The sequence below is a fragment of the Chenopodium album genome, chromosome 23 (assembly GCF_948465745.1).
Source record: "Chenopodium album chromosome 23, dcCheAlbu1.1, whole genome shotgun sequence".
Taxonomy (NCBI): domain Eukaryota; kingdom Viridiplantae; phylum Streptophyta; class Magnoliopsida; order Caryophyllales; family Amaranthaceae; genus Chenopodium; species Chenopodium album.
Genome location: NC_137856.1, coordinates 26,731,119 through 26,744,388, shown reverse-complemented (window position 1 = coordinate 26,744,388; position 13,270 = coordinate 26,731,119). Strand labels below are relative to the sequence as shown.

The 13,270-nt window shown below is 35.0% G+C and overlaps 1 protein-coding gene across 6 annotated transcripts; it reads left to right on the top strand.

Annotated features, from left to right (window-relative positions):
- The first annotated feature begins 963 nt into the window (after window positions 1-963).
- Window positions 964-7,163, top strand: LOC145608991 (putative disease resistance RPP13-like protein 1). 6 transcript variants are annotated; one of them, XM_081664569.1, is made up of 11 exons: window positions 964-4,170; window positions 4,318-4,372; window positions 4,836-4,922; window positions 5,090-5,165; window positions 5,258-5,331; window positions 5,412-5,491; window positions 5,584-5,654; window positions 5,790-5,884; window positions 6,000-6,048; window positions 6,203-6,300; window positions 6,423-7,163. In XM_081664569.1, the coding sequence occupies exon 1, from the start codon at window positions 988-990 to the stop codon at window positions 4,162-4,164; it is 3,177 nt and encodes a 1,058-aa protein (XP_081520695.1). In that variant the 5' UTR covers window positions 964-987; the 3' UTR covers window positions 4,165-4,170; window positions 4,318-4,372; window positions 4,836-4,922; window positions 5,090-5,165; window positions 5,258-5,331; window positions 5,412-5,491; window positions 5,584-5,654; window positions 5,790-5,884; window positions 6,000-6,048; window positions 6,203-6,300; window positions 6,423-7,163. The 6 variants fall into 6 exon arrangements, with proteins under 6 accessions (XP_081520695.1, XP_081520694.1, XP_081520690.1 ...); XM_081664568.1 differs by having other exon boundaries at window positions 6,125-6,300; window positions 6,492-7,163; XM_081664564.1 differs by having other exon boundaries at window positions 6,125-6,300.
- The last annotated feature ends 6,107 nt before the right edge of the window (window positions 7,164-13,270 follow it).

The window sequence follows — 13,270 nt, the reverse complement described above, 5'->3', positions numbered from 1 at the left end:
GTAGTTTAAGGAGTTAGAACTTCAGTAATCCTGGGATAGATTCTCTCATCAATCGCCCTTATGGGTTTCTTTTTCTTTCATTAAGTTTTTATCCCATCATATCTTTCAATTCTAATAAGGTTTTAACGATTCATGCTTTCCTTCATTAAATTTTTACCCCATCATATTTTTTGTAATAAGATTTTAACTAGGCATGATTTTTTATAATGGACATCCAAAGAGAAGTGTTGTGAAATATTTTTGGATGATCATTATACCTTTTATTCCAAAATATTCTAGTTTAAGATTTTATTATTTTTCAAACAAACTCTATGGTATATAGATCTAGTTTCTCCCAATTTCTCTTTATTTTACAACATAAGAACAACAAATATGACATAAAAATAAAATAAATAAAGGTACATATATAAGGTCTAACGATGTTTCAACACGCAATAATGAGAGGAGAGAATGCCCCATCCAATTTCTTATGGTGAGAAACAAATTTTGTTGCTCACATGACATTTTTGTAAATAAACTAATAACTTTATTCAATTATGGAGCCCACAATAACGAAAAAGTTGTTGATTTATTCACGAAAATACCACCATCAAAAACAAATTTCGTTTCTCACCGTAAGAAACAAGAAATTTCCCTTAAATTAATTTTCTTATCTTTTACGTACGTGGATTACTTATACGTATTGTTTGGCTAGGATATAATTCAACAAGTATCAATCATGGATTACCACTTAAAAAACTACTTATCTTTTAAGTTTTTTTTTAAAAGAAAAAACAATTAAGAGAGTTTGTAAGCATTAGTGGAAAATAGGACATAGTTCTCCCCCCTTGCTCACGCTCTCAAGAGGACCACCCATTATTCATCTTTTTAAAGAGAATATCAGACCTTACAATTACAACACTCCAACCAAAACAACACCCTTCATACTTCCTCTCTTACCTTCATACTTTTTCTCTGCTTCTTGTTACCTCAAAACTTAGCTTGAAGATGGACGTGGCAACGGCACTGAGTGTTGCTCAGACACTGTTTGCAACACTGCAGTGTGCGGAAGTGCGGAAGCTATGCTCAGTCTTTAAGTATGAATCGGAGCTTGAGAAGTTACTCAAAACTGTTGAAACCATCAACAGTTCCCTCCTTGATGCCAGCTCTAAGTGGCAGGAGCTCAGCCATGAAGGCCAATGCTGGGTTCAGAACCTGAAAAACGCTGTGTACGATGCTGATGATCTGTTTGATGAATGTAGAACCATTGCTCGGCAGATGAATGGTATGCCTGGTGGTCGACTCTCTAAGAAGGTACGCCGTTTCTTCTCCTCTAAGAACCAGCTCTTATTTGCTTATAAAACGTCTGTTGAGGTAAAAAAGCTTAGGGAGGAGTTGGATAGCTTATCAACAAATCATAACAATTATGGGTTCAGTGAGCTGTATAAGCCTGTCAAGGATAGAGTGGAAACATATTCTTATGTGTATGAACATGATATTATCGGGAGAGATGCTGAAAAGGAGGAGATTGTGGATTTATTGTTGAGAGATGACTCAGAGAAAGACATATCTTTTCTGACTGTTGTGGGGATTGGAGGGTTGGGTAAAACAACTCTTGCTCAACTTGTGTATAGTGATCATAGGATTAAAGCAGCATTCGAAGGAAATATGTACTGGGTTTGTGTCTCTTTTGATTTTGACACGAAATATATCCTAGGTAAAATGATTAGAGAGAGGGAGCTTGGATTCGAGGATGTGCAGAGGAAATTTCAAAATCAAATAGAAGGGGAAAGATATTTTCTTGTTTTAGATGATGTGTGGTGTGAGGATGGTATGGAATGGGATGACTTGAAAGCCTTCTTGAAGTTAGGTGGAAAGGGAAGTAGAATCTTGGTGACCAGTCGCAGCCAAAAGGTGGCAACAGCTATTGGAAACTATCCAATCCACAAGTTGCAAGGTCTTTCTGAAAAGGATTCTTGGGAATTGTTTAGAAAAATATCACTTGAAGGTAAGGAAGAGGAAGCCATTGCTGGTTTTGATGAAATCGGCAGAGATATTGTGAAAAAATGTGCTAATGTGCCTCTCTGCATAAGGGTGGTCGCTAGTTTGTTGCGTGGTCAAGATATAAATGCTTGGCAGTCGTACAGAAGAATTGATTTGGCTAAAATGCGTGATGGTGAGGATAACTTGATGCCAATTTTGATGTTTAGCTATTATCATCTTGATCCCGCCCTAAAAAGTTGTTTTAGCTTTTGCTCGGTCTTCCCTCAGGATCATAGAATAGATAAAGAGGAGTTGATTAAAATATGGTCAGCACACGGCTATCTTGTTCCTAGTGGTCCAGATAATAGCATCGAAGATACTGGCGAAAGATACTTTTCAATTTTATTGCATAGGTGTTTTCTCCAAGACGTTCAGGAGAATGAATATGGCGGGATTAGGTCAGTCAAAATGCATGATCTCATACATGACCTTGCTCGGAAGGTAGCTGGGAAGGAGTCTGTGACATTGAGAACTTGTAGTACATCTGAACATGAAGGGAATGCTCGTCATCTGTTTTTTGATAGTAATGAATGCCTGGTTAACTGGTCAAGTTCAAGTAATTGCACCAGTAAAACATTGCGTACTTTCTGTAAAAAATTTTATGGGTTTGATGATGTGGAGGTTTGGAGTTCAATTATTTCAAAGTGTAGTCGTTTAAGGGTGTTGTCTATACATAATTCATATTTCTATAGATTTACAGACACACTGGGTAGTTTGTTACACTTGAGGTACCTTGATCTCTCATATAATAGATATTTGGAGATGCTACCTAAATCGATCACCAACCTTCACAATCTACAAACATTAAATCTGGTTAGTTACAAGAAACTAAGGGAGTTGCCAGAGGACACATGGAAACTAGTAAATCTTAGGGTGTTGAATATGAATGGATGTAAGAGCTTGACTCATTTGCCAGAAGACACAAGCAAACTAGTAAATCTTAGGGTGTTGGATATGAATGGATGTAAGAGCTTGACTCATATGCCAGCAGGGATGGGTAATTTAACAAGTCTTCACACACTACCGATGTTTATAGTGTGTGGGAATGATGATTACCTCATAGACTTGAAACCTGTTATCAATAACCTAAGAGGTGTTCTCCGCTTCAAGGAGGTCGGCGATGATAAATGGAATAATTGTATGGAAGTAAAACTTGATTCTTTTAATATAAAATATGATATTGATCGGGATCAGAAAGGTCAGAAGAAATTGCTGAACTTCCTGTTCTGTAATAGGCAAGCTCGGGAGTTATCGATTAGGGGCTTTATTGGTACCGAATTCGGCAAATTGCCAAGTTGGGCGTCAGGGCTTGTGAGTATCCAGTTAGACTGTAAGGAGTTGCTACATCTGCCATCATCACTGAGTCAACTTTGCCATCTCAAATATCTTACCCTTAAGAATATACAGAGTATGGAGTACATAGAGAGTGATGCCGATGCACCATCTCCATCTGAGAAATTCTTACCGTGTCTTGAGGAGTTACAGCTAATTGGAATGCGGAAATTAAAGGGATGGTCGAAATATAAAACATGGATGGAGAAGTCTTTCAAAAAAAAAATAAAAACATGGATGGGGAAGGAAATTGTTTCCATTCCATCATTTCCTCGGCTCTATAAGCTATTTATTAGGCATTGCGAGAGTTTGACGTACATTCCTCAATGTCCACATCTAAAACAACTGAAGCTTTGCTGCGTCAATTCTCTATTGATGGAGAACTTTCAAATCTGCACTTCTCTTCAACACCTTTATATTAATAATAGCAGTGCAATAAAGATTCTGAGAAAAGAGCATCTCACCAAATTGAATTTCCTCAAGATTAGGTTTTGCCATCCGATAGAATCATTGCTGGAAGCAATAAAACACCTGACCTCCCTCACTACACTTGAAATAGAAGATTGCCCAGAACTGAAATCACTGCCAGAAGCAATAAAACACCTTACCTCCCTCACTACACTTGAAATAGAAGATTGCCAAAAACTGAAATCACTGCCAGAAGCAATAAAACACCTGACCTCCCTCAATACACTAAAAATAAAAAAGTCCAGCCCTGAACTCAAGGATAGATGCCAGGAACCAGACGGGGAAGACTGGCTCAAAATATGCCACATCCCTAATATATATTTTGAAGATTATTCGGAATAATATGAGGTAATATAACCATTTTGTGTATGTAGTTTATTTATTTATTCAACAATGTTTTTATCGCTAAACTAGGTTATTGTTGTTTGTAATTTATTCATTTATTTATTTATTTATTTATTTATTTATTTTTTTTTTTTTTTTTTTGGTGTTTAGAGAATCTTATAATGGGGTGAAAATCAATCCGAAAGAGAAGCTCTAACCAATTGAGGTATCCCTCACTCTCTGCTTGTAATTATTCATTAGTTGTTTTCTATTCAATAACATTAAAAGTTATGCTCATTATTGAGAAGAAAATGCATATTTCTACTCCAACAGTGCTTCGTAATTCTATGTATATACGGATGTTTTAACTGTGTTGATCGCAACACCTACATCGCAGCTTCTATGTATATATGGCCTTACTATTACAGTTTTGTGAGCGGGGTTAGTAACACCCGACATGAGGTAAAGCCAGTCAGCAATCACTCATCAGTCCTATTATAGTGAACATTCTGTATATGTAGTTCGATCTCATGTAAATATATAAATTAAGTCTTGTTGTACTGCTTGATAAATGTACACTAACATACTAATCAAGTATGTTAGGCTGTTAGCTTAACTTGCATTTGTCAGATAAGTTCTATTTTGTTGATGGTTAATATTTCTATGCTCTTCATTTTTGCATGAATTAGGTGAGGGGTGCATCTCATACCTGACTGATTGGCTGGTGCTATTGATCTCTATTCAATCTTAAAGAGAAGATCTTCTGACATTTAGAGGTATCTCAATATATGATTCATCATCAATTAAAATTGTATGAATATAACACTACTGGAAATTTGACCAAGGGAACTGAGAAAATAGCCTCATATGTTTTTGCATCAGTATAACATCTCTAAATGCTTTCTGATGCATCAATTAACCTTATTGTTTTATGAATCTGCAGAAACAAACTCTGTTGAGTGTTGACAATGGTTATTTGGCAGTAAATTTTGAGCAGTAAAGAGATAAATTCTAGTGATGTAAATACTAAGAAACTCTCCCATATTAGCTGCTTTATCAAATAGTTTTACTGCAACTGAGATTTTACTTTATGCACAACCTTTTCTTGCAGCTCTCTAAAAGGACATGTGCTTAAATGATCGTGGATTTTTTTTTACTTGAAGCAAAAACCATGGGATTATGTCGGTATGTGATCCTTATAACCCTCAAGTAAGGAGAGAAAAAGGAAAAAATAAATAGATAACTCCTTTCTTGTGATATTTCAGAGAGACTCTGTAGCTACTAGGTGTTGAATGTGGCTCAATTCTGAATCAAACAAGGGACGGTCTTGACACTTGTTGACTAGGTAATGTAAATTTCCACTCGAGTCTAAACACAGTTTCTTTATGGATGCCATACTAACATAGCCTCCAATAACACTACGTCTGTTCTGTATAGTCTTAAACAAGGCAATCGACTCCTCAAGCAGATACAATCATGGGATCAGGACAAGTAGCTGCCTACATGGGGTAAGTCGGCCCTTCAGTTCTAATATAATGAACATTATGAATACTGTTATTATATATCTTGTTGTGGTGCCTAATAAATATACGCTGGCATACTATCTCAGGCAGTGTTTTGTTTCTTATAACCTTTACGAGCAGGAACAAAAATGAAACAGAATGCTGGGCTTTTAGCTTAACTATTGTCTTGCTCGAATAAGTTCCATGTTGTTGATGTTGAATGTTGCGCGATGCAGGTAAATAAAGGTTTTTTTTTTTTTTTTTTTACATTTAGGAATCTCTTAGTTAAAAATTTGATTGCAGCAACTGAAAATATATACTTCAAACTAAATAAAATTTTAACTTTTGCAGTGCCTCAAACCAGAGATGCTATCAATTTGCTCAAAACCTTTTAGCTTATGTAAGTCCAAAGAGGATATACGTTTCACTTGAATTGGTTTTCATTTGTTTACATTGATAGATTTACTGATTTTCAGGTCACTCCTGCAACATTCATCTCCGTGTTACTGGGCATAACTCTTAAAAATGTTGTTATGTGGACGTCTCTACTATAGTTATTTTGGAAGCCCTGAAGCATTGGATTCTTATCGGTTTTGCTATGCTCTTGCCACATGATGACTGGACGAGTTGAAATTTAACATTAACGAAAAGTGTAGGTTAAGAAGCTCTCGATGTTTGTTTTTTCTCTGTCTAATATTTACTTAACAGTTTAAGTGTTAACTTGTATAATGTGAAATATGGCTAATTATTTACATGTGTTTGTACAATGGACAGTCCAGCTGCATGCACATAGAAATTCCTAACGATTCAGCTGATGGATAGCAATTTCTCTGCCCTTGACAGTTTTTAATGGAATGGAAATGCTGGTTACTGCTCTGAATGAGTTAGGAGATCATGTTGCAAACTTGGGACCATAATGCTAACAATTTTAGACTCAGCAAGTCTGCAACTGTGGTTCTGGCAGCGTGATTCTGACATTGAATGCTCATGTTATTGGCCGGCTTGCTCGTGTTGATGGACATGGTTACCTGTTCCTACATGATGCAATTGTACCTGATGAAGAGATGGTTCACTGATGCACGGTTAACTGTTTTCATTTGAAGTGGATCATGGTTGAGCTGTTGCTGCGTGATGCTACCATATCAGCCCCTATCAGATGATGCAGAGCTACCTTAGCTTAACTTTCTGTAATAATTTTGCAAATTTAAGTGCTTGTATTCTAGTTGTACGCTCTCACCTTAGCACATGATGTGGGGGCAGTTGACAACCCTTCCTAGAAGGTGGGTTTTCTGTCCCTCTGATGCTTTGTACAGGTGAAAAAATCAATACAGCAATGTTGCTTTATGTAATGCCTGATGTTAAACTTGTAGTGTCTAATGGTGTAGATATGTCTCGAACTTGTAGGCTTACAATCGGGCTATGTTTCTATGTATAACCTATCACGATTCACGAGCTTCAGATTGAATAGTGAGACCCACAATTGCATTCTATCTATGGCTATCCAAGGTTTTCCTATGTTTTTTTACGATGTATATCTACAGAGTACATCATAGTTCAGAAAGTTGAAAATGTCTCAGCAGATGACAATGAATTTTCGTGAAATTAACCACTCCACGATCATTCGGTGAGGACATATACTTAAACTATAAAATGTTTCAATATTCCATTTCATGCTGTTTATCAGGCAAGGCTTGGTCTTGACACTTGTGATATTTCTTCTAGGTTTTTTTTTCTGAGTTTATATGTGTTTTTAATCTATGTTATTCGATTTCTTCTAGGTTTTTTTTTCTAGTTTTTCAATCGAATTTTTCTGGGTTTTTAAATCGAATTTTCTGAGTTTTAAAATTGGTTTTAATTCGATTTTTATTGATTTTAATTCGATCTTGTTGTGGGTTTAATTCGGTTTTATTTATGGGTACATGGTACATGCTTTTTTCTGGGGTTTTTTTTTACATGCATATTGTTCTGAGTATTGATCTTGTTCTGGGTTTAATTCGCAGCTTATGTATTTTAATTGATTTATTTTTTTGGTTTTAATTGATGCAGGTATATTGATTTAGATCTTAAATCAAATAATCAAGATGTAGGAATATAGATTTAGATGCATATGGCGTTTCATATTTTTTTGATGTTGTAATTTTTTTTATTTATATTGTAATTTTATTTTTTAATTTATATGTTGTAATTGTTCAACAGTATTGATTTATATTGCAAATTTTTTTTAAAATTATATGTTGTCATTTTTCGATTATATGGATTGATATTATTCGGTTTATATTTTGATGTTTATAAATTTTTTTTTTGACTTAATTGTCCTATTATATTTCTTTTTGAAAAAAGACAAAAAAAAAAAAAGCAAAAATTATGTGTACATGTTATTGCCACCGGTTAACCGGTGGCAAAAATTATGTGTACATGATTATCAACCATCCATTTCGGGGTAAGAAATAACAGACACCAACACACACAAAAGGGTACATATATGAGGTTAGAAGTAAAGGCTATCAACTTTGCTCATCCAGGGACAATTGCGTCTTAAATGCAGTCTCTACCACAGACATAGAAATATAGAAAAGTGTCACAGAAAAGCCCTGATCTGTGAAATACAGAGTATTACTGATGGATCATATCAGCATTCAAATGAACAAAATTATCATTGTACTGCCAGTGATAATATCTTGAGAATGTAAGGGCATGTGAATACCAAGTAACAATTTATCAACTATAAGACAACAAATTTAGAGGATGCTATTACAATATGACATATAGATTTGCAAATAAACAATAGCAGAAAGACATATCAGCCAAACCATGGGATTCCTAAAGCTAGACCACAAAAAAGTTGATTAAATTTGACTAAATTATCACAACTGTCAACCTCAACCAGCACCTATCAGATTATGTATGATGGGGAGAAGCTCGGGTGAATTGTTCTAAAAGGCCATGTAATACAAGGAAGACTCAAGAGTTGAATTAGAAAAAGTGAAACTGAGAGGGGTTGAGGGTTGCAAATTCACATAATTCAGTCACTTTATAAAAATTAAGTGAAATTAGAATTTGGTGTAACAAGAAACACTTTGACTCTCCCTTTCTAAATGGTACGGAGTAGTGTTGATCAGAACATTAAAATTCAAGATGCTGAATTATTGATTAACCAGTCAAGGACCTCCTCAATTATTGGGTTCATCAATGTGGAGTTCAGGACATGTATCATATCGGGATCGGGTCGGTTCAAATTGTCAGGTTGACTCAATTCGAGTAAGTCAGTATGATACGAATTTGTAGCAGGTGATTTTAGGCCAGATCATCATCGAGTTCAAGTCAATTTTGGGTTGGGTCATTGCCGGATCACGTTAAACTTGGATCAGGTCAAGTTTAGGTAGCGTCATAGCCGTCATTAGCATGTTTGTGTTTGGGTCATCATCGGTGTACATTTTCATATAGTATCAAACAAACTCTGAAAGGAGCATGTATGTAAGAAATGTAATTGTATAAGATAAAGGCTATTCTACGTTGTATTAGAGTTGAGTTGAATACGGGTTGTACTATTGACAAGTCCAGATGAATTCAAGTTGGGTCAATTATAGACGATGTTGAATTTGAATCGGATCAATAATTAATTGGGTCATCCTCGAGTTTGAGTTGGGTTTGGTTCAAATCAGTAATTTGGGTTAGGTTGATTGGTCTAATAAGGTTCAGGGTTTGGGTCTCGAGTTCGGAGGACAACCTGTCCTCAGGTTGATTTCAAGTTGAGTCATATTAGGTCCAAGTCTGGTTTGGGTTGATTTTATAGGTCAGGTCTACTTTTGACGACTCTACACACTATGATTGTTGGCCTGTATTGCCCTCATAAGTGAATAAAAAAGAGATTCCAGTAGCTACAAAACTTGTTCAGATTTTGCCAATATAAAGTTCAGCCTCTTAAAATGTATTATAGCAGTAATTACCTTATACTACAAGGCACTATTAGCATATTACAGATATCATCTCTGATCAAAGCAGCCAGGCACAATTAGCAATCAACTGAACCACCATTCAAACATATTACTTCACATACAAACAGATAAAAAGTTGCTATTAACATCAAACACAACTTCTTTTACAGCAGCTATTTCATTCAAGTATTCAACAAGCTGGTGGCTAATGATAGTTTACCACACCAAAGATTAACTTATGAAATTTATCATACTAATCAATACTCAGTTATTGCATCATTCTTAGTTTGACAGTCAATAAAAAAGTATGTCCCTAATTTTACAAGAATATTGGAGCCTTATCAGGTTTCTATCAATAAGCAGTGACTAAAAGGCATCAATATATCTTTGATTTGACAAGCCCAAAGGAGAATAATAACCTTTCTTTACAGATTGCAAAAGAACACATTCTTTTGCCTCAGGATGAATGGATAATCCAACAAAGAGGGAAAAAAATAACTTTCAGGCCACCAATAAAAGAGGACAGGAAAACTACAAAGACATAAAAGCTTCCTATATCGATAACATTTGAAAAATGAAAATTAGGAGATTGGTGCCAAATAAATTATGTAGTACAAAGTATTAGTCCTGGAAAAAAGTAAATAATACAAACATGCAGGAACACATCTTCTGATGCATGTGCACACATATTAAGACTAAGAAACGGAAACTGCATCTTAAAATAGCTAATACCTCTCTCTCCACACCCTAATTCAAAATCACATATCCACAGTCACAGACATATGCATGTAAGCACATCCGCACTCACACAATCACACATACAAAAATTTGGTCAGTTCTCTATGCATATTCAAGCAGATGTTGCTAACTAGACTTTAGCATTGCTGCTACTAAAATCTAATGCCTTGTTAGGGGAAAGATTTCATGAAAAGACTTCTAAGTTCGTTTTTGAAGCATTTTTCCTTTTACTAAGCTCTATGTCCTTAGATTAATTTTCATAAGTTTCCTTTGACAATCTAAGATTTTTTTGATAATTGTGTTATGAAGGTTCTTCCTCCCTTTGTGTTCCTGCTTCAGGTCACACTACTCTTAAATTGGCCACATAATATACAACACTCACTGAATTAAGCATACTTTTAGAAGCAAATGTGAAGCTACCTAGATATATGGTGGCAAAATGTTTTGGAGTACAAATTAATAATGGGAGAAAAGAAGCATTAGTTATTCAATATTATATTTGTGGATTTATCTTTCAACAAATGGAAATTAAAGAGAGATGATGTGCCATTACTATTAAGTAAGAATGAATTCTTCACGGCTTCATCTATATTGTCGTGATAGGTCGGAGTGCATATTTTCCTTACCTAGTGTGTAGCTCTATAATTGCTTTAGGAAGAATTATTTAACGGAAAAATTAGAAATAATAATCCCAACTTTAATCAATTTTGGTAGAATAATCCCAACTTTGGATTATACTGGAACAATCCAAACTTTGGGGGTGGTTCTTTTTCTTCAATCGTAAACCGGTCAACAAAAGTCAATGACCTGATATTGTAGGTTATATGCCACGTGTCAAGCTGCAATTGGTCCAAAAAAAAGAAAAATAAAAAAATTTAATTTTTTTTAAAAAAATCAGGAAACCCTTATTCTCCTTCCTGACCACCGTAACACTTACCACCACCACCACCTGCCACCGCCGACCGCATCTACCCCTCCCTTCCCCTGCCCCAACCGTGCGCCGCTTTCACCCCAAGACAAACTTTTAAATAAATCGGATGTACAATAAATATTGAACATTCGTTATAAAGTTACCCCAAAAATGAACAAAAGTTACCCTAATATGAATATAAGTTACCCTCACATAAATAAAAGTTATGAAGTATTTATGCTTTACTGATAAAAGTTACCCAAAAAATTGTAAAAGTGACCCTAAACTTAATAAAAAGTGACCCCCGATGTACAGTAAATTACTGTACACGGGATGTATACAAAAGTTATTCTCCCCCCAAACCCCTGTGGCGTTGTCGCGATCCACCTCCACCCCAAATCCCCTCTTTTCCCGATTTGGTTTTCCGCCCTCCATCACCGGATTTCTTTTTAAACCCCTCCAACCATTTGAAACACCCTCAAATCCCTTCCCCCACTCCCGAAAACCCCCAACAACCACTTCCTCAACGTCGAAAACCACTTCCGCCACTAGATTATCAGGGTAAGCGAAGAGTATGGAAGTTTTCGAAATGGGGAGTGGAGGGATTTTATAGGTGGTTGCGTGGGGATTTCGGGGAGGGGGACTTTGGCTTAGGGGAAGCGCCGGATCGGGGAGGCCAGTGGTGGGGTAGGGACGACGGTTCAGCGAGCAAGGTGGCTGGGCTATGGTGGTGGCGGGTTGTCGGAGTTTGTTCTGAGGGTGGTTGGGTTTTCGCTGGTTTTTTTTTTTTTTAAAAAAATATTTTTTATCCAATTTATTTACGACACGTGTGATTTTAACAAACAAAAAAAATTAAAATAACCCATTGAACCGGTAACCGGTATTTGGGACTGAAGAAAAAGAACTCCCCCAAAAGTTCGGATTATTCCAGTATAATCTAAAGTTGGGATTATTCTACCAAAATTGATGAAAGTTGGGATTATTTTTTCTAATTTTTCCTTATTTAACTGCTTCTAGTAGTTAAATGAGTTTGGTTGATATTTTTGGGGAAAATTAGAGTATTATTAGATGTTTTTGTATAGTATTTATGAAGGTTACATTTAATTTAAATTATTAACGAATGTTTGTAAAAGTGTTTATCAACTTTGATTTTTTAATATATGATGCGATAAAAGTTCTTATGTAATTATGGAGTAAATACGTAGAGTACATGACATTGTAAAACATAGGTACAGAAAAACAATACAAGTACCTTACAGGAATGGAAAATTCTACTATGGTCCACTTTATTAGGACCATCGCTATACTAAATTATCATTGGTCGATTTTTTATTTATTTTTTTTACCTTGGTCAAACCTTATTTTTAGTTATTTCCTTTTTTAATTCCTTTTTTATTTTCCAAAATTTAATTACTGAATTTACGAAAATCATTTTAATTACATTTTCGAAATTTAATTATTAAAATCAGATTTTAATAAAATTTAAAAAAAACGATTAAATTAAAAAAATCAAAACTAAAAAATTGTTCATCAATGTTCTTCATTGTTCATCAATGTTTTTCAAGTATTTTCATTCATGGATGAAATTAAACACGAACACATGATCTATGTCCATTAAATTCACTCGCGCATCAAAAACGAATAACAATATGGACCGATTTTAAAAGCAAATGCGAAATTTTAAGATATCACAAAGTTATAGTCGTTGCGAATTTGGGCAGCGATTTAAATCCCTAAATAATAGGTTTGGATTGTACTAAATCAGTCAACGTTTGCAAAAACGGTGATTTTATGGAATCGAAATAACAATTTTTAAGTTTTACGATAATCGGGGTTTTTCATGAACATCTGAAAAAGAAATCTATCGTATCGTTATTTTTTCGAAACCTTGTTTGATCCAAAAAAACGGAAATCGAAATTGAAATCTTGTTTGTGTAAAATGTTTTACCCAAATAAAGGATAGGACATTACTTGTTATGATAATTGTAATTATTAAAATCATATGACATTAAGTTCTTTTGGACATTATCAATTACTAA